Source organism: Balearica regulorum, chromosome 3 (assembly GCF_011004875.1).
Source record: "Balearica regulorum gibbericeps isolate bBalReg1 chromosome 3, bBalReg1.pri, whole genome shotgun sequence".
Classification (NCBI taxonomy): domain Eukaryota; kingdom Metazoa; phylum Chordata; class Aves; order Gruiformes; family Gruidae; genus Balearica; species Balearica regulorum.
Window position 1 is genome coordinate 101362362 of NC_046186.1, and position 22523 is coordinate 101384884.

The 22523-nt window shown below is 39.5% G+C and overlaps 1 protein-coding gene across 1 annotated transcript; it reads right to left on the reverse strand.

Moving 5' to 3' along the window:
* Window positions 1-4223: 4223 nt before the first annotated feature.
* NEK2 (NIMA related kinase 2) lies at window positions 4224-12362 on the reverse strand. The gene is made up of 9 exons (XM_010300255.2): window positions 12170-12362; window positions 11732-11949; window positions 10354-10591; window positions 9587-9669; window positions 9219-9345; window positions 8216-8435; window positions 7196-7250; window positions 7043-7113; window positions 4224-4511 (listed from the first exon to the last, which is right to left on the reverse strand). The coding sequence occupies exons 1-9, from the start codon at window positions 12263-12265 to the stop codon at window positions 4285-4287; spliced, it is 1335 nt and encodes a 444-aa protein (XP_010298557.1). The 5' UTR covers window positions 12266-12362; the 3' UTR covers window positions 4224-4284.
* Between the last annotated feature and the right edge of the window lie 10161 nt (window positions 12363-22523).

Sequence of the window (22523 nt, forward strand, 5' to 3'; positions counted from 1 at the left end):
AAACTAACTTCTAATACCTGATATGGATTATACTGTATGTAGCCTTAATTAGGCCAAAGTCTCCCACGGTGTTCTGAAACGCCTATCAAGCAGGCTCCCAGGGCTTCGGCTTCTGACACACCAGCTTTATAGCTACCGGGATTCCTCTCGCTTCACGCAAATTACACAAGGGAAGAATAAGACAAAGATGGGGCCCAAGAGCTGTCACTGTACCATTGCTGCGTCCAACTGTATTTTGGACTATGAATACTAGAAGCATTGCTTACCAGGAAATGGACTTCATCTCTACCAGCACAGCAAGAGGTACACTATCGTGGTTTAACCCAGCAGGCAGCTGAGATAACCCCACAGCCGTTCGCTCACTGCCCCCCACCAGTGGGATGGGGGAGAGAATTGAAAAGAAAAAGAACGTAAAACTCGCAGGTTGAGATGAAGACAGCTTAATAGGACAGAAAAGGAAGAGAATACTACTACTACTACTACTACTACTACTACTACTACTACTACTACTACTACTACTACCACCACCACCGATAAAATAATGTACAAAACAAATGATTGACAGAATTGCTCACCACCCAGAACCAATGCTCAGCGAGTTCTTAAGCCAAACCACCACCCGGCCAACTCCCCCAGTTACATACTGAGCATGCCGTCATATGGTATGGACAGTCTCGCTAGGATGACAAGCAGCATAGCGAGGAGCAATCTCCTTTCTTCAGATGAAGTCAAGAGTCATAGCAGGGAGCTTCTGCTCTGCACTGTTTCTTGTACCTGCAGGAAACTGCAGGAGATTGATTCTTGCAGTGAGCGCCTGTGAACCAGCTTGTGCCACTATTAGGACCAGATCACTTCCTCCTGGTTTACTCACCGACAGTAAAGGCAAAAATGTGCAAGTCCCTATGATAAAGTATTTTTTCCAGGAGGATTTATCTCTGCAGCTGTTCTATGATACAGTATGGATTAAATGACCTATTGATATTTATGTTTAGGAAGAAGCTTGATGGTCCTCTATATTTAAGCCTGATTTCCTCTAAGCATTTCGTCACTTTCACAGGATTTAAGTGCTGTAGTCACACGGAATGGCCTGGTCAACTGGCTGCAGAGGGGACAGTTAACCAGGCTAATCGTTAAATAAATTACTTTGGTTACTCACCGCTATTTTCCCAGTAAATTCCATTCCCTAGTACATGTACAGCTGCACAAAGTTGGAGACCGAAGTGGTTGTGCCCAAAGCGCAGAAGACGCATCCAGGATCCCAGTGCTGTCTCTGAGCACCCCCCTGTGACGAGCCTGTGACAGATGGGAACCTAAAGCCCAAAACAGGGCCTTCATCAAGGTCACACAAGAAGTCTGAAAATCAAGGATCTGCTCCACATTTTTCAAAGATGATGCAACTTCCCCTCCAGTCTATCCTTGAGTTAAATTATGGTCTATGCATATAAAACTTGTATAATTTCAGAGGTGACTTCTATATGTCATTTGTGTGTTCACAACTATAGATATTATTCAAATTCCTGATGCCTATATTACAGATAAATTTATCTCATGACATTCAACAGTGTGCACCATTATTATCATCCTGTAAGGCTTAAGCTGTGCCATATACATATGTACAAATTTACCTTCACTTTTAAGATAGGTATACCCATCAGCATGATGGTGATGTTTTGCAAGCACTCTATAACCAGTCACTATTCCCATAAATGTTCTATCTATTTTCCTGAATATATTTGAGAATTACATCCTGAATGCAATTCCAATGCTACACACGTGCTCTGAGACAAACAATTACGCTTTTGTAGGAAAATGTGAATTGCAGTATTGCAAAGCAAAAATCCTGAGAGAGACGAAGACCATTTCTGGGATGCCTTCCCCGATGTTTGACAAACATTGGTAGGACGTTCTTATTTCACAAACTGCAAGAGACCCTGCATTTATCATATTAGAAGGATAATACTTCAAGAAGACATTGTGAGTAATGCAGCTTAAATAGCTCGATACTACAGCTGTAACTTAAGCTGTTCTCATTTATTACTGCCATTGTGATTGATACAGTTTGGGCTCTCCGTAGCATTTCTTATTCATAATAGTGTAATTGTTAACTAAGACTTTGATTCAACTATTTTTATAAAACATGCATAAAAGATGCAAAATGGCAAATTGAAGATAATTACAATTAATTGCACCAGCATGTACTAAAGCATCTGTAGCCTAAGAAAATCAGCAGCTTGCAGCAACACACTTACGATTTTCTGAAACAAAACAGGTGAAAGTATATTTAAATCAGCTTAAATTTTGTATGAATGTATCAATAGACTAAAGGAAATTCCCAACAATTACAGGGCAACAGTGCCACCTTGAGGTCAGTAGAAAATTAAAAGAGGAGGAAAGCTGCAGGTATTGCTCTGAAGGTATTTTACTTTTAAATGCAGAAATTATTTGTTCCATCTATATGTTCAGAGAAAAAAAAAGAGTGTCAAGCCATTTTCTTTGTTTGGTCTTGTTAAAAGCAAAGCATTTGCAAACACCAACCATTTCACAATGCAGTCTTTCCTGAATCATTAATTACTAATTTATTTTCTTTGTTGCTTGGTTTCCTCCTTTCACTAATTGGTACCTGCATTTTGCAGATGATAAAGCATACAACAAAATTCTTGCATCATACATATTTCTTCAGATTAGACGAACACTACTGCATATTCTACCCTTTGATGTTTTATGGGCTATACAATAAAGATACACATGAAGGCCAGTAGAACTGCATTGCAGATCTGGTTGAAACACAGAAAAGAAAAATCTGAATATGCAAACATGGTGAGAAAGCAGGGATTCACCCTCCAAATACGTGTGAGAATCTTAAACAATATGAAAGAATGCAGCAGGAAAACTGCTCTGATCCCTGTGGCACAGCTACTTTGACCATGCATACCTGCCAGACACTTCCAACCACACCTAGCCCTGGGTAATGACTACCAGAATCATGGTAGTTTTAGACTACCAAACCAAATGGTCACTTTCTAATTCTTTTAAGCAAAGGTGGTGGTGAAAACACTAACTGCTATGCAAACAAATATGGTAAATTCTGCTGGGTGGTTGAGAATGCTAGAGCAGAACTATTGTTTGGTGACACAGGTACTTGTCTATCAGCAAGTATGCAAAATTAAATTGATGTTTCAAGTAAGATTCTCTTTTTTCGAGTAAAAACCATCTAGAATATCTCCTTAGATAAGATTCATAGCCCAATAAGGAACCAAATGTTCTGAAAATTAGCTGTTTTCTAAAAATGTATGTTTTATGGCATTTCAACCCAGAGATAGAAAATCTTTATATAAAATATATGTCAGACATTACAGTTCCAAAGGATTTTTTTTAATTAATGAGTCTGAGATAGTTCATGAAACTTACATCACCTTAAGTGAGCAACTCCTACTCTGGCAGAGAATTGTGAAGGGAAAGATGGAGATACCTCATAAGCTTCAAGAAAATAAGGATTTGCTAGTCAAAGTACAATTGCCTCTCCCCAAACACGGGTGCTAATACCCTGGATGGTGTCCCATCCAGGACAGGACTTTCAGGGGATCAGAACACAATTTCAAGGCAAACCAAAGAAGGTGTTATTTCAAATGCTATGCCTTTAAGGAGCTGATGGACAAGCCATTCAGCTGCCCAGGCAGAAAGGACTATAAACTCATCAATTATCCATCCCACTTATTAGTCAGACATTAAACTAAAAGTAGCCAGCTTTGATAAGTCACCTACTTAGTAGGAAGAGATATCATAAAATCTCTTTTTGCTCTTTTGATAGTTAAAAAATATTTACAAGCACAGACAAAAAGCCACTGTTTTTCTACATATACAAAATATCAATACCTCTTTTATCAAATACTATACATTACATACAGCATCATTTTAACCTATAGATTGTGAATCTCTGCGGTTTTCATCCAAAAAGTTTTTCACACCAGATTTTAAAAAAATCTGGTTTAGAATATTCATTCTTTATATCTTCTGAAGAGTAATGTATGGTAAGCAGAAGGAGGACCAAAATATTTTTTTCTTTAATAATACAATTCATTCAGCTTATTTAATTTGGTATCAGAACTACTTTTCATAATATTTTATGTCCTTATCATGAACTACCTATCATAGACTAAGGGTTTGTATAACAACTATTAAAATATATTTTCAGTAGATTCCAGCTTAAAAACAGGAGGCACAAGTATCTTCCTATACATTTAATCAACTCTAAAAAGTTAAATACTGTACATCTATGTTACAGTTTCAGCGCATGCCCAAGATTTGTCTACTTTTTAGTTGATAGTTTTTTTCCAGTTCTGACAGTGCTTGAGCCCGTAGATTTGCAGCATATAGACGTTTTTTGAGATCAGTGCATTTCCCTTTGGAAAGGGGACAGTTTTCCAAATTAACAGGAGGCACAGCATTCTCTTCACTTCCATCAAAGTGTACTTTCTTCTTGGTTGTAGAAAAGGGGAGCAGGAGTGCATTATCTTAAGAAATAAAAAAATAGAAAAAGAGTACTGAATTAGTGTGTCTTTCAGCATTTATTGATTAGCTTATGTCTTTTAACCCTGTTACCCATTTTGCTAACTACCTGTGGCTTTAAGTAATCTAATTAAATGCATTTCAGTTCATAGCAAAAATTCTTTTCAATTTTTGGAAGAAAAATTAGAAACAAAGCTTTTAAATATTTGTGGTGCCATTGTAGTTTCTAGGGTGTATCTCCCAACACCTAAGGAAGTATTAGTTGACATAAGGAGAAAAGACATGGAGTTTCTTCTGAAGGGCAGGACAGCAACATAATCCAGTTCCAAAGGAAAATGGAGAATTAGGCTCTTGGATACTGAAAAACCTTGTCTGTCTTTTATAGCAGGGGCAGACCCAACCTGTCCAGTGGTCTTTCTACATTATCCACATTGTTGCAAGTCTATCCTTGTATTAAGTTAATAGGGTACAAACTAGGCTCTGATTTGAGGAATAATGAGTTTAGATGCTGTAACAATTAGCAAGTTACTTTCACTGCAGCCTCCAGGACAGGAATTGTCATAGTATAGCTATACGTTAGCTGTATAGAACTGCCACAATCAAAAGGCTGTCAGTTTGTTTTGTCTTGTTTTTAATGACTTAGGGTACAAAAACTACCATCAAAAGAGCGTTGTCTCATAAAAACCAGCTTCACAAGACTCAACTCAGGAAAAAAAAATTAGACCTTATCAAAAGTGTAACTATCCTAATCCTAACTCTGCTTAAGCCTTCATTTTCAATTCATTAGGCTAAAGCAAGGAAAACAGAAAAGTGAGGAGGACCAAACTGAAGGGGCTAGTGAATGTTTCAGCATTTTGTAGTTTCATATCAGTGAATTATATCTGTTTTAACATTAAATCCCTCCCCTAAGAATCAGAAAATCCCCTGCAAAAATAGGGTAGTGTCTGAGACATGGTCCTAGAAACCAGGATTTTTGGTATTCCATTTTACTGTGAAGCACACAACTGACTTTGAGGAGAAATTAGGGATCCAAGATGTGCAAGATGCAATCTAGACAGTCATAGAGTAACTGAAGATAAGAGACGCAATGTGGATAACATATTGGAGAAACACTTAGTCCATTCATATCAGTAGAGGGAGAATTTTAGAAACAGTTTTACAAGAGTATCATGGAATGAATTTGAAGAGTAGCAAACATTGTGACAAATGTTGAATCAAGTGATTTATAGATATTTTCAAGATTTGGTCACTCTTGTAATAACTATATTCACTTCTCTGCATTGTCTGTCAAGGTATTAACTACTCAAAAGTGGTTTTTTGCCCATCTTCAAAAATTAATACCCCTGTTAAGGTCAAAATATCATGTAAAGGGGTGGGAGATGCAGAAAAGAACAGAAGCAAATGCTGAAGCTCATTTACCTTCAGTCATCCAGTGCTAGAGGCAACATCAGAAAGCCCAAGGCAAATTTATTCTTAATTTTATATTCTTTAATGTGTCAAAGTCAGACAAGATATTGAGAGACAGGTGGAATTCTCAAAATTGACAGGAATGTTAGAAATGGCTTGAGCACCACTAACTTCTGGTAGCATTTTACTTGTGTTCTTTCCTGCTGTCACAGGCACTTCTTGGGAAAAAAAAAAAAAAAAAGCAACTTCAGTTTTATTCGTATTGGAGGCACTGACATGCTTATCTTGCTTTATATGAGCAAAACTAAATGAAGAGATTGTTGCTGCGTGTTAAAGGGTGTTCACGCTTCTTTGTTCTGCAGTATTACTTAGGACCCAGCTATTTAATATTCCATCAATATTTCAAAATGCATTTAGATACTTGGATCATTTTTACTATTAAAGGACAGGTGCAATGAACAGATGATACTACCTCTTATGATAGTAAGGACTGAACAATAAAGGCCAAATTGAGGGTCAAATACTTATGGGCTGATAACTACTGTAAAACAGATTGGCCTACAAGTAGTCAGGAAGCATTATAGCACATTTTCAAAGCTTTTTGTTTTCTAGTGAGTTAAACTGAAGTATGATAACAGCAGTTTGTATTCTTCAGAGCTTATAGAATGCACCAATCACCACAGCTGGGTCACTTGCAACAAATATTATTTTACACCTTGAAGTTTTTGGAAGTTGAACTAAAGTTGAACTTTTTAGACACATGCAATTTTATTAAAATTAACTAAATCAAAGGTCTATAAAAATACATCCATAAGTAAAAGTAAGTACAACTCTGAGAAAGTTTGGGTTACAAGTCAGCACTTCCATCAGCTTACTGCAAGAACCTAATTTTCAAAACAGCGCAAAACTGCAGTGCTGACAGCGATCACTCACACTCATGGCTGGGCATCATTCATTAAGTCTTTTCGCAAAGCGGAAAATAAAGAGTCTTTTCCAAACCATGCAGAGATAATTGGGGTTTGTATTGCTACAATAGGACTAGGTACAGCACGCTGAGCATCAGGGGCATTCTTCTGGTCATACCAGCCTACATTTATCAGTGCAAGCGGCTTCTTGCGTATTTTCATACCTGGACCATCTGCACAAGCTAATGTCCTCTGCTGTTTGTAGAGATTGTAGTTCCTCATCAAGTTTTCAGCTCTGTTTTGAAAAGAGAAATTTAAGCTTTTTGTTGTAAGATTGTAGAGTTTCTAATCTAGGCAATTATAGGTTAGTAAGATACCTAGCAAGTTTGTCCTCTGCCAGTCTCTCTCGAACACAGAGTTCCCGTTCTCTCTCTGGAAGTAGAAATATGGTAGTATACAGAGTTAAGATGTAAACGTTAGAGTGATTGTGCATGATGGATTTTCTCGCAGAAAAAGACAGCAGCAATAGCCTGTCAGATGCACCCATATTTCTGCTTCTACAGCTCTAAGCAAAGCAAGATAACTGCTGCATAGATACACCTTTATCAACGCACTGATAAAGCACTGGACAAGTACTCTGAAATGCTAGGCATGCTTCCTCCCCCGCCCCCAACTCTGTCATATCTGCAACAATGAAGCTATAGCAGCTTTCTATTCCACACATTAACTCATGGCACACATTAAATCAGATCTAAATAAATATTTAGATACCAGATGCTATAATTCTGCTATGACTAAACACCCTGTATACAGCAGCAGCAGTTATTCAGGCTCAGAAAACAATATATATAGTTAAAATCTGTATTACAGAGCCTGCTGCATATGCAAAGAAGCATTTTATGCGAGCAGGAAACCCCAACACCTGAGGAGAAGCCATCTATACAGTTTCACAGGCAAGCTACCTGTAGGGTGCAGCTTCTGTAAAAGCAGTTGACAGTTTACTCAGGTATATTTTGCTCCATCAGGCTCAATAGCCAATGTTAACTTACACAGAGCAGGTGAAAAGCAACCTACAGTGTGCAGTGCAGAACAATATATTCAGACCCTATTTTTCTGTATACTTTCCTAATTGCCACTCATATTTAATATTCCCAAACCAGACATCTGTATCCAAACTGCCAATTATATCTTAGTAACTTAAAACAAGAACTAGTATAGATAAGTAAGCCCAAGAATTCTTTATTCTTTAGACAGAATTCTAATAGTGAATGCAGGAGTACAATCTCCTAGTGCATTAAAATGAGGGGTTTGAAGACTGTCTACCTTTCCTTCCTCCACACTTATTCTTTCAAATCATAATCCCATTGCCACCCTCTTCCCCAAGTGGAATATCATACGCTCCAAACGTTGCTCTCTCTCTTTAATGGCTTGTTCTCGCTCCTGTAGTTGTTGTTCCTTCCGTTTCAGTTCATTCACTACAGCATCTGAATGCTGCAGCCTTTCTGGCTCCCATGATCTCTGGCCTCTTTTATCAGAATTTTGTCTTTGTTCTTCTGTCACCAAGTCTGCTATCAAGGGGTGTTGCAGAATATCTTCAACAGAAGGTCGGCAATAATCCTAAAGGAAAAACATTACCAAGAGGTTCCATCTATAGAAACATTAAGGCCAGGGATTCTCAAACAAGACCCACCTCAGGTGGAAACCATGCTATACAGTAAAGGAGAAGTTAGAGAAAAATGGAGTTAGGAAGGGGCAACGCAACCAGATGACAAAAGCTGAAGGAGGAGACTGTTACCAGCCCTTCAGCTCCAGAAGCTGCAAGTCTGGCTCTCCTAGTCCAGGCACCCACTCCTTTCAGAGCTAGAATGGGGTGGTGAGCCTACAGAGGCAATTGGCAGTAGGTTCTGCAGCTAATACTGCATCTCTACCTGTCACTTGATTCCTGAAGGATCCGTACCTGTTGGAGCCTAGGGTTCTTGTTACAGCTTTGTTATCCCATGCAGTATTCTTCTCAACCATGGGGGGTGAGCTACACATTAGCCATAAAAAGCAAAATCCAAATGAAGACAAAACAACTCCTTCCAACTTCCAAACACACTGGAACCATTTTAATCTTGAAGTTATAAGACCTTGTTAAGCACCCTGTTAGGAAATTCTGTATAAGCCAATATTGAGACAGCCTTTTTGCATCCTGTGAACCTGATGTAACACTTGAGCTGCTGCCTTTGTTTAATGGACTCAAAGCACAATTCCTCCCTCCTTCCCCTACAACTGATCTTGCCAGTGACAAGGTGATAGCAACCACTACTTCAGATCAGTCTGTTTCATAACTGAGAGGGAAAACTAGTATTTCAGTACTAGTTTGAATTATAGGTGGAAAAATTAGTAACTGATTCTTACCTTCACATTCAGCATCTCTTTGAGAAGATCATTCAACTGCTCTGAGTAACGATACGGTATTCGTCTGAACTTCCCTTCCCTTATCTTTTCTGCCAGCTCCTTTTGGTTGTAAGCTCTGAATGGAGGCCTGAAGAACATTTTTCTTGGATTCTTTCACTAGTTTTACAGGACTTATTTTCATTTAAAAAAAGCATCAGACTAAGTAAAAAGCTGCAATCAAAGGTTTGACTACCTAATGTCAAGGCCAATACAGAAATAAAAATCTAGGACTAGTCTCTGAAACATTTAAGCTTTCATCTATACAAAATTTAATCACAAATGCATTAACAGTTATGTTTCCACATTCATTACCACACTAGTATACTTACGAGAGAGCACATAATTCATACAGGAGACATCCGAGAGACCAGATGTCAGATTTTTCATTGTATGACATGTGGTTCATTTGTTCCTAAAGAAAGAGAACAATCTTAAGTTTATTAACTAAGACATTGTTCTACTATTGCAGGATATTCAGCTACTGTTCAAACCTGAACTAAACCATTACTTTTAAGATTCCATCTTAATTAACCTCCACAGCTACTCTTACTAGCAGAATTTTAACAAGTTATGGCATACTACACTGTAGAAGACTGAATGAAGTGTTGCATTAATCTTCAGTTGATACAGCTCCATATTTCAGTCAACATTAATCTTTCCCACACAAAATGCACTGTATCAGGGAAATAACTCATTCTTTTTATTTACATGGCAAGTTAAAATCCTACCATCAAGAGGTAATTTAAATAGTTCTTTAGCTTAAGACTATGAAACATAAAAGCACTCTAGCTTCCCTGTTCCTTTTCAGGAACAGGATACTCCAAATTAACTACCTTACATCTCTAATGTTCCAAGAACATATAAAAACTTATACAGTGAAGAACCACCTTAATTAGAAGGCACTGATGGTGTGAGGAAGAAAGGGAATTAAAATAGCTGTCAATTAACCTTGTCTCCAGAACATACACACCTACATTTAAGACTAGTAACTCTTCATTAAAACCTCCCAAGCCTTCATAGACTCTGAGATCAACACTGCAGAAAACAGATCTTAGAGGGACAAGAGGGAAGATAAGGTACAGAAGGGAGGTCTTACAGGAGACATATAATATGGAGTTCCAACAAATGTTTTGGCAAAGCTGGTGTCATGGTGCAATATTCTAGCCAGTCCAAAATCCCCAAGTTTTACATTCTGCTTGCCATCTAGAAAGACATTTGCTGGTTTTAGGTCACGATGCACAGTGACTCCACCATCACTCCGTCTGTGACATTCCTTCAAGGCCAATGTCAATTGAGTCAATACTCTGAGAACAAAGCTTTCTTCCAAGTAATGCCTGAAAGATGAACACATTGTTTAACAAAGGTATTCTCTGAGTATCCATCACTTTAAGTAGTTGCTGCCAGTCTTAGTTCTGTAACTTTTTTACTACTACTGCTATAAAACATCACTGAATCAATCCTAGCACCTTTATAGAAAACTAACAGCAACAGGCATCTACATATGGTATTTTAAAAATGGAAGTTTTGTGTTTTTTTTTTTAAATCACTCCAAATATGTTGGAGGACATCTAGACTTTTGTTGCAGAATCCCCATAATATTCCCTTCCTCCTGCAAAGGGTCTAACAAATATGTAGCATATCCATTACTTACAACACAAACAACAGTTTAATGCTTTTCTGATGAGATCTGCCCCTTTGATCACTTATGATAACAGTATTAGTGTCAGCTGTTTCTAAAACCGTTATGAGGAACATACAACACTAATGCCAAGACAGGACTTATTTTTAATATAACCCTCCTAAAGGGAAAATACTGATATGTTTGGGGGCAGCTGCCATACCATTTTAGACTATTCTCACAAAGCCACACATGTCGTGTCATGTACTTACTTTACTTAAGAATGTGAAAACTTAAGAATGTGAATACTTAACAAGTAGGCTGCTAAGTCTAAGATTAGACCATGGTGAAGTCTTATCAACCTGCTGTCTCCACAAGCTTTTTATGCAGGCACATAAAGTAGTTTTTAACATGATGTTCAAAATAACTTTTCCCTTTTGTGCACGTTGGTGTTCTAATAAAAAAATAGGGTACAAGTGGTTTTACTGATGGACAAGCCAAAAGAACTCACAGATCAAGCTACCTCTCTGCAAGAACTGTTTTACGTTTTCAACACCATGCATAGCATTGCATGAAGAAACCCTTCAACAGCTTCTGCCTCATAAGAGAGCTCAGGTTTTTTTACTGTTTGGACATAAACATCTGATCAGTGCATTCATTAGCACAGTTCCCAGCAGTGTTGTAATTTTGCACAACCCTTTCACATTTTAGAAAAGTTGTCAGGTCCAAAGGATGAGACCTGAAATTGTTCAGGAGTTACTAGGAAGAGATACATTTCACGTTGAGCTTTTTGGTTTGATTGCCCAAGACATTTATGCTAGATACTCCAAAATTGCCACAAACAGGTTTCACGTGCCTTTCTTTTGTGCACCTTGCAATTAAGCTAGCCAGGTCACCCCCGTCACAGTACTCCATCACGATGTACAGGGTTGTGCTGCTTCTGTCGATGATCCGATCGTAATACCGGACAATATTCGGATGTCTCAGCTCACGAAGCAAATTCACTTCCGAAACAAGCATTTGTTTCTCTGCCTCTGTCATCGAGCCGTAGTCGAGCTCCTTCCATACCAAGATCTAGAGAGGGGGGAAAAAAAAAAAACAGCAAAACACCAAATCCTTAGGGAGTGACTTACAGAAAAGCCAGAGCTCTGCAGGGGGGGAAGAGAGGCTTTGAAAGCCACTCGCTTGGCTCGGAGAGCCGCCAGCACCCAGCCGAAACCGACAGCAACGGCACGCTACGAGGAGGCACGACTAACAGAGCGGTGCCTCAGCCTCAGCCCCACCGCCACCTCACCTTGCCGTCGGCCTTGCGGCGCACCTTGCGGCACTTGCCGTAGGAACCGGCGCCGATGGTGAGCAGCACCTCGTAGTCGTCAGTGCGGCCGGGCATGGCGACACAACCGCCTCAAACTCCCAGAGGAGCTGGCTCAGCACCCGCGCTGTTTAAACGCACCGCCCCTCCCTCCCATTGGACGGGCTTCGCAGCCCCGCCTACACGCTCCGCCTTCCCATTGGCTACGTCGCCGTAAACAGCGAGTGCTAGGTTACGGCCGTTACAACCGCCGGGCGGCGGCGTCAGGGAGCCATCGCGAGAGCTGGGGTGCGCTGCTTCCCGCCTCGTCCGCGCGCCGCTGCCTGCTCGTCGCCGGCCGCGGCCTCTGAGGGACGCTTTGAGGGGCGCTTTGAGGGACACCCTGCGGGCGGGCGGTGACCTGCGGGGCTGCTTCCCCGGCGGGCAGGGCACTGCACTGCGGCCGGGGCCACCCCTTAGGCGGGCAGCGCCCCTCCCTGGGCGATTTCCCAGAGCGAGGCGGGTAGCGGGTGTCCTTCCCCGCAGACCGGGTGAGGCACTGAGGCGGCCTCTCGGGGTTCCGCCAGCCCGACGGCTTCTGGTTTCTTGCCCAGAGAAGCTGTGGATGCCCCCTCCCTGGAAGTGTTACAGGCCAGGCTGGATGGGGCTTTGGGCAACCTGGTCTAGTGGAGGGTGTCCCTGTCCATGGCAGGGGGGTTGGAACTAGATGGTCTTTGAGGTCCCTTCCAACCCAAACCACTCTGATTTTTTTCGTTCAGGTGTTCCAAGGAGAACAAGCTCTGAAATGAACATGTCGGCACATACCCATTGTGTGTGGGTATAACTAAGTAGCTTACTCATAGCTCCTGCGGAAGAGACTCCCCCCCCCCCCCCCCCCCCCAGTAAAAATAACAACAAATTATCCCCTTTCCTGAAATACTTCAGTCTATTGTACGGGTACTGATAGGAAATTGGAATATCTTAACAGTTTTTTAAAATTGAGAAGTGTTTAAAAAAATCAAAGTATTTAAAATAATAGAAATTTGTTCGGGAAAGTTGTCTTTTAAAACCAATGAGGAAAATTCTTCATGATTCTTCAAGAAATTATTCATTAAAAACTCCAAAAGTCATGGCAGCTTTACTGTCACACTATATGTAAACACCTGTGTTATCCCATACACCAACACCTTTTGAAAATAAACCAAATATAATGTAATGGCTTAAAATGTAAATTTGAAAACAGGCATGCATGGGTCCATATCCAAAAGTTGGACCAGTAATTATTATGGTTACATGAAACAACACTAAATAACACCACAATATACTAAATAACATTACAGAAATTTTAAGATGTGCGTAGTGTATTTTCTAGCATCTATGATAATTCTGGAGTGATACCAGCGTGCAGTTCTAGATTCAATTTAATCTCTCACCATGTGGAAGTGGCTGTGACTGAAAGCAGAACTCCTAGTTCTTCAGCAAAACATTGTAACATGCTTGTATAATGCCTGAATCAGGTGCAAAAGGGAACAGTTGTATTTGTTGACCTAGAAATTCAGCAGTAGTACAGAGTAGTTTCTCATATTGCATCTCCGCATGGTCTCATTAATCATTTCCCCATTTTGTTTCAGGCTTTGAAGAAGGTTTGAGGGGATAGGTATCATGCTATTACTGAATACTCATGAAATATTCTTATATTAGTCTTTAGAAAAACCTAAGCCTTTGCTTTCATCATCAGGAGGCACAAAAGCTCCTGTTATCCATTATAAAAATCCTATAGCTTTCTATCTGTAGATAATGTCTATTCATTATAGGAAAAAATGAGCAAATGAATTATACAGTGTAAAGACATCTTAGTTTTGTTAATGAGTAACAGTGTTTTAAATAGTTCATTTTTATCACTGATTTTAATTATCTTAGAAGAAAATCCTCACATACACCATTAGCATGGTAAATAAATTATGGCATTATGCAATAAAAATGACAAAAAGTACAGTACATATTATTCAGGCTACAAGCTTCATTTCTGGTTTCAGATATCTCAGTTTCAAACTTCTGTGCTTTCAAATTAGCAAAAGGTCATCATGCATTCCCACTGTTATCAGCGGGAGCCTTACTATTTATATTTCAAAAGAAATAGAGTGGGTTTTCAATACTGTGTTTTGTCTAGGGACTATCTTGAAAGTTTCTTTAGAAATGTTGGTTTGAGTCACAGAAATGTCAAAATGTCATGCTCCAAAACCCACTAGCACAGTCATTTTGTGATTATACTTATTTTTTAAGAGCTGGGTAATTTTGAGAAAAAATGCATTTCCAAAAGTGGTCATTAAAAATTTCAGTAGGCATTTCCATTTTCTTTCTTTCTGATTTTCATGCTGGCCATATAAGAGAATCCAGATGATTCAAAAAGGCTGTATCAGGTTTGAAATGGGGTCCTCTTTTATCAGGTATTGTATTTTCAACTCTGATCTCTAGTTCAGGAGCAACTCATAGATTTCTAGTCTTGAAAATACATGTGCTAACTTCAGGTCTTTGAAAGCTCCCAAATAGTTTTCAATAATCTATTTATAGTATTGCTTCTAATATTTTATTCTGCTTTTTTTTTACATCAAATTTCACTAATCATTTCCCAAAACTTAACATACATACAAAAAATATTCTGTAGTTCTCCGCCAAAGTTTCTCGATTTTTCTGGCATCTGTCATTTGTGCTGCGAGGAGTACCTTTTCCCTTATTCCAGGGCCTAGTTTTCTGACGAAATACTAAATGCTGAAGATAAATAATATGGTAGGTAATTTGATATTTCTCTTCGATATTTTCTTTTTTTGCGCCTGCAAGTAAGTAAAAATAAATGGCTAACACTTTGCTGTGGGAGTCTGACTCGGTATAATTATACAGATTAATAGCAAAAAAGTGTTCTAAAGTACTGTAGCAAATTAAATTATGTTTCTGACAATGTTTTTTGTTAGCCAATCAGAGAAAATTGCATGGAAGTACAGGTTCAGAAGCAAAAAAGAAGCTCAGTAGGAAAAGTACTGAAAATAAACACAGAAAGAGGATGAATAATGAAAAACAAATGCACTTTTATATAAATAATTAGAAAAATATCTGAGAAAAACTTTGTCTTTTCTCTTCAAAGAGGTGAAAGACATGTAAAATCATATTCCAGGATCTCAGAAATATGCCAAAGTCTTCCAGCAAAAAAGGAGGAATTGAGTATCTAATATTAGCAAGGTAAGAGATCTTAAGAATGCTTTTAAATGACAACAAGAGGGATTATAAATATTGGGAGCGACCGAGACAAGTGTTTTATTTTAGTGCATTTTCGCACATAAGTAGTTTGGGTTTTTAATATTCAGTTGCATTTGTCCTTTCATGTCTTTATGCACAATGTTTTGGGTTTTTTTCCTCACTTTCTCTCATTTGATCCATGCACAGAAATTTTATGTTTGCCTAGAATTATTGTACACAGATGACACCATTTTTTTCTAATTTTCTAGTTGGTGACTTTAATGTCAAAAGTCATATCTAGGATTAACAAAAATATATAAAAAGCTGGGATATTAGACAGAAGCACTGTCTAAAAAGTACGAGAGGGTAAAATTTCCTAGTATTTTTCCTCTACTGGTTTGGGAGGGAAACAAAAACATGTTCATTGAAGAAATTCTGCACAACACAGCTGTGGACAGTACAGCAAAGGAACAAAATTTAGAAGCATTAATTACAGCACTTAAGACCATGCTACGTTTTGTTTTTTTGTAATGTTAGGATTCAAAGCCAAGTTAGACTCCAAAAACAATGTGTGCAGCAGGCAAGCTTCAATAGGGAGTTTGTTGCAGCAACCGTACCTTTATGTTTTTGCATTACAAGCCATTAAAATGAGGAAAGTGTAAACCCACATGAAATAAATTCAGCAGCAGGTTAAGTTTTTACGTGAAGCACTGAAAAAAACCAAAAAGCTAACAGCATGGGACTTAATGAGGAGGAGACTGAGGAGAGTAGAAAAGACACATTTTTGCATTCAGAGAGGGGAGTATATGCATTCTACTAACTGAAGATTTGCTTTATCCATTCTGTATATTCTATAAAGGAATATTTGAATACAATAAATGGCTGGACATTTTGCAAGTATATAATTACTTAGCTCTGTTTCTTGAAACTAACAGCCCTATTATATACATCTTCATATATATATATGTTAATTCTCAAAACATTCATTTACCTTAAGAACAGAAAGTGCTTGAATTGATCTTTAAGACCACTATTAAAACTGATTAAGAGACTGATTTTTTTTTTTGAGTTGCATATAACTTCAAATTGAAAATCCTGAGTAACCTTAAATCCTAAATTCATCAAAATCTGAAGAAGTTCTAAGCAAGAACTCTAGTATGACAAGCTGTGATTTCTGTTCTGGGCTCGCTTAGTAACTCATTCCTAGAAAAGTAGACAAGTTTAGGATCTATGCCTCAATTTCTCCACTTTTGAAAGGGACGTAGTACACTTACCCTCCAGATTAAAGTTTATAGGTAGTGCCTCTCAAAATATTTGACAAAAAATGCTTTAAGTGATACAATAAGTAAATATTTTGCTGACTTGAGCTGCCTAATTTTTTAAAAAGTAACAATTTTAAGATTCCTCATTGTAGAACAGTCTCAAATATTTTTCTGTGAGTTTATTTGTACTTACAGTCCCTTCAGATATATTGGGAGAAATGTTTTCAAGTACAGCCATCACCAGATCTACATGCACCATTATTGACACAGATATTTTCATTACCAGGTCAGTCATCATTTTTCTAAACCCCCATGTCTATAGACCCATGCTATCCATAAGAATAATGGATTGTCCTCTGCCTTGTTTCTCCAGTAGGAGAAAAATGCACAGAAATCACATTAAACATTGAAGTGGTATCACTAATAGTGATGGCAAAATTTCTCCCACGTTCTCTCCCAGGTTATCGCACCTGCAAAATGTCACGCAGTTCAGGCTGACTCTGAACCCAGTACCTTTCTGTACACTCAGAAGGTGGTAAGGCAGTAAGATAGCGTCCAGTCACGGCCAAATATCTCCTGCCTTACAAGCCACCGCACCTGGAAAGACAGTCAGCAGAACCTTCAAATGGAAGGCTTCAGTACACTTCAGGGCACTCATTAATGACACAACAGCTTCTGCAAAGTCTTGATAACTCAGCTTTTAAGCTTGGAGGACAGCCAAGCCCTCTCCAGCTTCATTCACACCACACTTCCTTTGGCTGAAGCATCCACTCACTGACCAAATTTTTAAAACTCACTGCCAGCAGAGACACAGTGCCACTCCTATTCCTATTCTATTTAGACAAAGGCAGACTTTAGCCCTCATCAGTCCTACATTTTGCTTATTCAGTACCAAATGGAGAAGAGAAAAACTTTAGTTATCTATTCCAATTAGAATACCTGCTTCAGCTATTTTTTTGGTAGCAGATACTGAAGGAATCAGTTTGCATACCATACTGATCTCAAGTTACAATGCCTAGTCTTATTTGGGTACTGCCCATAAGACACAGTCAGATTTTGCAATGTTAAAGGTTACAAGTGCATTAGATAGATGGGTTAGAGACAGTATTTTCCATGAAGCAAGATCCATAAACAGTTGTAGCAGTGTTTTAACAGGTGGCACCTGTTGGGAATATTGACAGTGCAAGTACATGTCATACTGTAGTCCCCTGTAGAAACACGTGGAAACCTCAGAACAATCCTTTGCTTTGAGGAGATGATAAATTCCTCTGCCAAGAATATCACTTATATCTGATGTAATTGACTGTTAAGGAAAAAAGGCCATGTGGTTGGAGCAGAGGATGGGGAGACAGAAATTTTTGGCAGAAGACAAATATTGTGTTAACATATGGTACAGAACTCCCTGGTGTCCCTAAGATCAAACTACAGGAAACTGGCTGCTTGATTTTCAACAGGAAAGATTTGGATTTTGGAGCTGCTGTACAATTGTAACACCCATTGCCGTTGTGGGGATCCTGGTATGTGGGTTTCCCAATGACGATAACAAAAAAAGATTTTGAAAGCAAGACTGTCCAAATGCAACCATCTGCAGTGGCATTTTCCACTGCAAAGGTTTAAAAAACAGCATTTACTTTGCATAGAACTGATTTTTTTTGTCAGGTTCCCTATGGAAATGGAACATAACCGATCGTATCACCTATGTATTTCTATCAGTCTCTGTATCATCTCTATATCCCTTCCCCTCCTACAAGTTGCAAGAAAATAACTCAGCAGAGAGGGAAGAAACATCCTAAAGTGTTCAACTGTATTATTAGACCAGAGAATCCACATGGATGATGATGATGATGATGAATGGGTTCACTGCTGGGAAAACCTTTGACTAATGTGTGTTCTTGAGACACTGGAGAAGAGCTTACAGGCTCTTTAGACTAATGGAGAAAGGCATAACATGAACTGATTTGGAGAAGATGAAGTCAGACCAATTAGAAGAAAAGGCACTGAATTTTTTTCTGAGAGCAAGTAACCTTACGAGTAGTCAACTAAGGTGAGTGGAGATTCTCTTGATTTTTTATGTTTACATATCAGGACAGTGTTTCTTTTTGAAAGATAAACCTTAAGCATATGCAGATTATTAAGTTCTATCCATAATAGCAGGGTGAAATCTTCTAGTCAGGAAGTTAGACCAGATGAGAGCATGTTTCTTTCTGGCTTAAACTTTATGAGCAAGCAAGAGGTGGGCAGTGAGGCTTGTAGAGGAGGCCCACTGTCATCAGAGTAAGTAACAGAAGGGAAATAACGTCTGTATATAGCTCTTTAAAGAATGCACTGCCTCAGCATTTCCTTTGGGTAAGGCAGGGCCCATCTATTTTAGATGCCTGTAGAACATTTGGTACCTGACAGATACAGTTTAACAGATTTTGCTTTCATGCTCAAATATGTTTAAATATTTTCAGCTGTCCTCATTTGAAACAATCAACAAATATAGTGGTTAGACATATGTCTTTAAAGAGCAAGGTGGCCACATTACTTTTTTCCTCACAATTTTTCAGCCTTATTACTGTAGGAGGCTTCCAGGAAGAGACTTAATGACATTAATTTAACCTCTTGCCTAGGGAGCACCAAGTTCTGAGTGGAACTCATTTTGGAAAAGACAGACATAATAGATTCAGGTTAATTAGAGAAAACAGGAAGCCAACTATTGAAGGAATGATAAAGCCAATATGGTTGTGAAATCTTGTCCTTTTCTTCGGATTTTGATCTGAAGATGTAGAATATATATCTTGAGAAGGAGCACTTCAAAACAAAAGTATATATATTCCTTGTGCAACCAAAAATTTGGTTGCCTTCAGTGGGAGTCAGCTGAGTTTTTTCTTAAAACCAGCGCAGCCCTTTAATGTAGTATTCTCCAATACTCACAGTGTAGTTGACTTTTCTGTACTTCACCCATGATCCTGAATGCCATCCTGTAGCAAAAGCCTGATTTATCCTCTCACAGCCCACGCTGATGTGTTGCCTAGACATGCATTAAGCTCACTGCAGAGAAGAGGTGTGAGGCTAGGACTGGGAAATCGGGCTCAGAATGCCGTCATTCTTCAGTGAGCGAGCTAAGGACACCTATGATCATAGATGGGAGAACTTTTGCAGTTTCTATATAGCCATAGGCATCAAGCAGCACTGAGGTCATAGCACTGTGCCTCACACTACTCACCACAACTTGCAAACAGTGAGACTTAGCTGCTGGTGGCAGGCATCAGAAGTTCAAGGTTAATCTTCCAAGTGAAAGAGAAGAAACAGGTCATCATTTTCCAGGTCAATGAAGCTGTTCCTCGGCTCCCCTCAGAGGGAAGTTATCTTGGCACTCAGCAAATCCAACAACAGAAAATATCAAAAGCCACCTGGAAATATCTGGGACCAGAGGGAGAACCTGCTGCATGAAAGATCTCTACTCAGGGCTGATATCACTTTCCAGGGGATTATTTGTTCTGTAGGATTATTTGCTTTCAGCCCTGTGGTGGACCACGGAGGAATAAAAAGGTCACTGCAGCATAGGGTAGTTTAATAGCCAAATAAAAATATCTATTGTCAGGCTTTCCTGGAAAGGCTGGACTACACCGTCAGAAATTAGAGGCTGCTCAGAGTGCTTAAGTAAAACAGCTAATAGGGACATATTCAACACAGCTGGCAGGTGGCTATGCTTCAATTGTCTGTGTATGGAGTGGGTCCTCAAACAGAGCAAGGGCACCTATAAAAAGAGCAGAACTGTCTAAAGAGGCTAAATGCATCAGGAATGACTGTGAAGTTTGGAGCTAGGACCAGCTCCTACGCAGCATCCTAACACAACTTCAGTCCTTGTCATTCATTGTTTAATGTTTGAAAGCATTATCTCAGAATCTGGTTGCCATATCCCACTGCTAAGGATGGAAACATGAAAAAGGGAAACATGAAAAGTGGCTTGCTAGTGCTCCACTCCCACTCCCGAGCCCATCACTCGGTAAAGGCCTTAAGGTTGTCTTGGAGTTCAGAGATTATTTCTGGGGACGAACTCCTCCATCTCCTCCCAAGACTGATCAAAGTTGATGAAATTACTTGCCTACCTGAAAGACACCAAAGCCCACCATGAAAACCTCCAAGCTGGTGAAATATCTTCTGTGTAAAAGATACTGGCTGCCTAGATATCTTCCGGTGGGTGGCACCACCCCCACCCCACACCCCCCCGCAGGCTGCTGAAAGGCCCAGTTGCCTTAAAAACCTCTGCTGGTAGAGAAACAGTACCTCTTCTATTCTTTAAGGAAGAATTTGTGTTCAGAAACCTCTTGTCCTTCGAACCTGACAGTCACCTTGTCAACCCGGGGATACGGGGAAGGCCTTAGCCTTGGATGTGTCAAGGTCCAAGGGAATGACTCCCTGACTGCTGCTGATCTGGTCATGGGTTCTCATGTTGAAGTTATGCGAACTTCATTTTTTTCACACACATATAAGACTGAAACCATGCTCATCTTTCATGACAACTGTCTAATCATACATGCAATAATTGGTACATACCCCACTTCCTCCTGCTGTCAACATGCATTGCGGCAGTAAATGGGGGGGTTGCATGGCTGAGCTTTTATATGTGGCAGCATAGCAAAGAGGTGCAATCTGCAGGTGCAGATCATGGTTGTGTAACGCTCTTCCCAGAGCACTCTGGGTAGCCACAGGCTCCTGGGTGAGCCTCTGCCACACATGTCACGATGCCTTGGGCACTGTTCTCAGCTGCCGGGCATGCTCAGGTCTTGCAGTCCCAGACTGACCGCACCTGGACCCAGGAGCACTCCTGGGTATGAACAGTCACTAGCTGATGGATTTGGTCTCATGAGCCTATCAAGGCTTTTCTTAAAGGACCCTGAAGATCTACCTGCTGTGTCAAACAGCCTCCATGGTAAGCCTCTTCTGCACTTTGCAGTGATATATGACTGGTACTCTGTCAAAAGTCAACTTGATTGGAACTGTGGTTATTGTTACAACCCGAGCTCTTTCCTACAAGAGACTGCACGTACTACGTTACAACAGAAGGTAATTCTGTAATTGTGCACAGCAGCACACAGCAAATAGCTTAGGAGAGTTCTATTTCTAGGGTCCCATTTTCTGAAACCTACTGCACAGTATAGTTTTAAATTGTCTTAAAAAAAGTGAGAGAGAGATGTCCCTGTCTTTTGGGGAATTTATTCCCGTTTAAAAAAATCTCAATGCTGGAAACATTTCTGAAGCCATTTCTTCATCACGATTATTTTGTGGCCTGGCAGAGTCCCTCGAAATGGTGGCAGTAGTTCTTCTTTGCCCTTGCTGTCTGTCACCTCCAAAATACTCATCAACAACTGCAGCTACCTATCAGCTGTTACAGAACCATCTGCGCAGCCTTTGATCATGTTTTTTTCTTCCAGATTGCTATCATCCTTCTGGAAACTGAGAATGGGACAAAATGTTGCAGCGATATTACGCAGAAGGGCAATATATTGTTAGTGGCTACAGTATAAAAGAAAAGTTTAGAGTAGTGGCTGCTCAGGCAGTCCACAGTCCCCAAGTCTGCAAAATTAAGATGATAATTATTGTGGTATGCAACAAACAAATACTTAAGGCCAAAGGCCATTGAGACTCTCTCTGAATGCGATTTCTATGATACCTCATTCAGTTTTCGAGGGGCTGAAGCTCAGAATCAGACTATTTTATTTGTTCCAATTTTGGTGATTTCAGTGTCATCTCAAGCTTAGCCTTAAGCTTGGAAATCTGTAATAAAAATCCAAATTGGAATGTAATTTTGGGTATCACATTGATCTGTAATTGCCCTCTCTTTTCTTGAAAACAGAGAGAGAACTTTAGTTGTACCT